General features: G+C 38.9%; 1 protein-coding gene across 1 annotated transcript in view; it reads right to left on the bottom strand.

Moving 5' to 3' along the window:
- The window catches only part of ROS1 (ROS proto-oncogene 1, receptor tyrosine kinase), a 175,728-nt gene that overhangs the window by 36,407 nt on the left and 136,017 nt on the right, over positions 1–3,304 (bottom strand). Inside the window, exon 38 of the mRNA XM_019520222.1 lies at positions 3,115–3,179. Within this exon, the coding sequence (XP_019375767.1) occupies positions 3,115–3,179 (65 nt within the window). The remainder of the gene's footprint in view (positions 1–3,114; positions 3,180–3,304) is intronic.

Raw genomic sequence — 3,304 nt, 5'->3', positions numbered from 1 at the left:
GAAATTGGATTGGTATTGGCTGATATGCCTCCTTAAAAAAAGGCTTCTAGTATCAGCCCCAAAAATCTCTACTGGTGCACCCCTAGTTTCAGACTCTGTCAACCTTTGTATTTTTGCAACCATATTTTCTTGCATTTTAAAATGGCTTTCTCTCCCCACTGCTGCATATAAGGGTACACCAATAATCTGGGAAAGTGACAGTATTTCCTTCAGTTCTGGTAATCATAGGCATTGCTTATAGCAATAGTCAGTAAAATCTTGTAAGTAGGAAATATAGAAGTTATAATTTAAACCTAATCCCTAACTAAGGAGATTGAGTTGGTAATTGGAAGATTGTTCCACTGTGAAGTAGCTAACCAGTCAGTTAGTAAGACAGACCAAGGGTCTGCAGATGTTGTGTACTGCTCCATAAATTAAGTGTATTTTCCTCATTCACATATGCCTGGGTTTACTGAACCCAGGGATCACTATAGGAAGTGTGATTTTTAAGTTGACAGTTCCCTTTCCCTTCCTAATATTTATCTCTAGCTCACACTCAAACTCTAGTGCTATCAAGAACAAAAACAGGAAAAAGAGCACTTGATACTTTTTTCCAAGCCTCCCAAAAATTTCTCATTGAGCTGTCAATCCTTAGCTTTATAGTGATCAAGTATACCAAAGATTTTGCAATATATTCTTGAATACAAGTGACTCATTTATTAAATACCTAATGTCAAAAGGTTAACTGAAAACATTGTGGTGAACTCAGTGTCTCTAGCAGCAATGCTCTTAAGCAGACTGCCTCTTAAGCTAAAACCAGGTACCCACCTCTGTATGGGGCTTTGGGCCAGTTAGAGGACTGCTGAATTACAATGCTAATTAGTTTGTGCCTGAGCTAACTAACCAGCCTGGACAGCCCTGTGGATTTTCCTACACTGTGTCCAGTTTAAGAAACAGCCTACCTGGAGAACTGCAGGACAGTAAGCTTATTGTATGGACACAGTCGGAAGGTGACTCAGCTGCTTCCTTTCCATACATACCAAACCTGGAAATGAGGCAAGGAAGCTGCTTTGAGAGTGCCTTGCTACTACCAGAGGCATAGCAAAGCAGCCGTGCGCCCTGGGCAGCCCCAGTGCACAGGTGTCGTTCCAGCTGCCACGGTGTCATTAGCAGTGGTACATCCGACTCCACTATGGCAGCTCCTATTTTTATGCCTTCCACTAACAAGGAAAGCACCTGAGGCTGCTGCCCCTTCCCCCACTCTCCTTACCCCACCGCCTCACCCCCTTTCCAGTCATACTACTGGTTTTATTGCTGGCATATAATAGTAACAGAAGCAATATATGCTCCCTATTTGAACACGGTGTGCAAAACATTACTGTCTTCTTTTGCAGTATATATTTAGAGAGGCAGGCCAGAGACAGATTACATTTAGATACAGAATAGTCTGCTCCAATCATGTTGTCCATTCAATCCTCAGCTTTAGCCACTTGTGGGTCACTTACTAGATCAATATCAAGAAGCTACTTGATATCAATATCAACTACCTGAGAGAATGAAAAAATATTTTCCTTTTGTTAAGTGCCTCAGATGAAATCTTAATAACAAGTGAAACACTAAAATGTTCCTGGTTTAGTGAAAGTTATTGGAACATGACATGTTTATGCATCTCTCACATTCTGCTAGTCCAGTGTATGTTTAAATTTTAATGGCTGTCTGTCATATTCAAGTATGACTACTACTGATATTGGAAATTAGTTTCCACATGTAGGGTTCAGGAAACGTGCCAGGGCAAACTGGTGTTTACATTCCCCCTACCGTCAGCCAGGGTGGTGTGATGATGTTCTGTTGCTCATTCTGCTTCCTTCGTAGTAGAGTGCCAAGCTCACTTATCACGGGCTGTAATCTCCCAGGACATTAAGTCTAGCCCAGAAGACTATATGTGCTGCTTAATGCAGTCCTTGTAGCAGTTTGGAACAGCCAACCTTTCTACTGCCTTTGTAAAATTCACTGTACAGAGCTATTCTAGACAGTCAACTGTTGTCCATATGTATGACATGGCCATATACCAGTGTGTGTATGTGTGTATAAATGTAACTAAAAAAATTCAGTAGTATATATTCTCAGCTTTTTTGTATTTGGATTGTTTTACTTGTAAGCAATAGAGATGCATCATATATTTCATTTTTACCATATATATCTAACATAAGAAGACCGTAAGGTCACATAGAGAAGCATTCAAAAGCCAGAACACATACCCTTAACACTTTTACTTCACGAATGTGCATTTTGACAGTCTTTCATTATACTATCACAAATTAGTATTTTCAGAGGACATTGTACGCAGTTTGCACAGGGGAAACACAAAAGGAACATGAAAATCATTTTAAAATGTATGGAACAGAAACATAGGAAGGCTGTACATACTACAACTGCTCTCATTGCACCAAAATTTAATGTTACACTTTCCTTAGAAGACAACCCATTTTTTTCAGAAGTGTCCCAATTTTGAGCACCCAAAACTGAAGTCAGAGAATAGCAGGTGCTCAACATAGCTGGAAATTAAGTCTTATTCATGCTCTTACACTATGAAGTGAAAGACTCTATCTCAACTCTCAGTGAACGCACTGGGGACTCTGGAGAACTTCAATTTCCAGCTCAAACACTGACCTTTCTAAGTAAATTCATTCACAGCTGGCACATAAACATACCATATGTTTGTCCTGCTTAGCAAAAGAACTATATGGCAGCCCCTAGTGGTGAGTGTGCACATATTAAAATAAACATTTAATTGTAAATTCAAGCTGTATAGCATCTTCTTATCCTGAAAAACTGAGAAAAATCAAATGCTGTCCAATTATCATCACTACCTGGCCCATAGGGAAAAGCAATTACGATGAATCACTTCAGTCTAAGATCCAGTAAATCCATGAAATTAGTACAATAAATGTTCAGTTTTATTTTGCCAACCAATACTGCAGATTAATTTTGCTTTGATTCTCCATATGAAGATTTAATTATTTAGCCAAAATGGAATAGACCCAAGCTATTGAGTGTTTCTCTCTTCTCTCCTGAAGTCTAAAGCCCTCGGTTATATCAGTTTAAAAATAAATCTTAAGGTAAAGTTTGACTTACCTCATTAAGTGTGCCTCCTTCAGGAATTCAGTCTTTTCATAATCTGTAGCACCTTTCTTTAAAGTCTATTTGACAGGGGGAAAAAAAGTCAAGACAATTGCATCACTGCCACTGAAACTTGTACACCAGTGTATGCAGAGTAAAAACAGACTCAACCTATTGGATATGCGAAAGAGTTATAATTAACTTA

This window comes from Gavialis gangeticus, unplaced genomic scaffold, assembly GCF_001723915.1.
Source record: "Gavialis gangeticus isolate Ggan-Ray unplaced genomic scaffold, GavGan_comp1, whole genome shotgun sequence".
Lineage (NCBI taxonomy): Eukaryota > Metazoa > Chordata > Crocodylia > Gavialidae > Gavialis > Gavialis gangeticus.
Note: the sequence above shows the minus strand (reverse complement) of the source record. Positions and strands in the feature narration are given on the sequence as shown.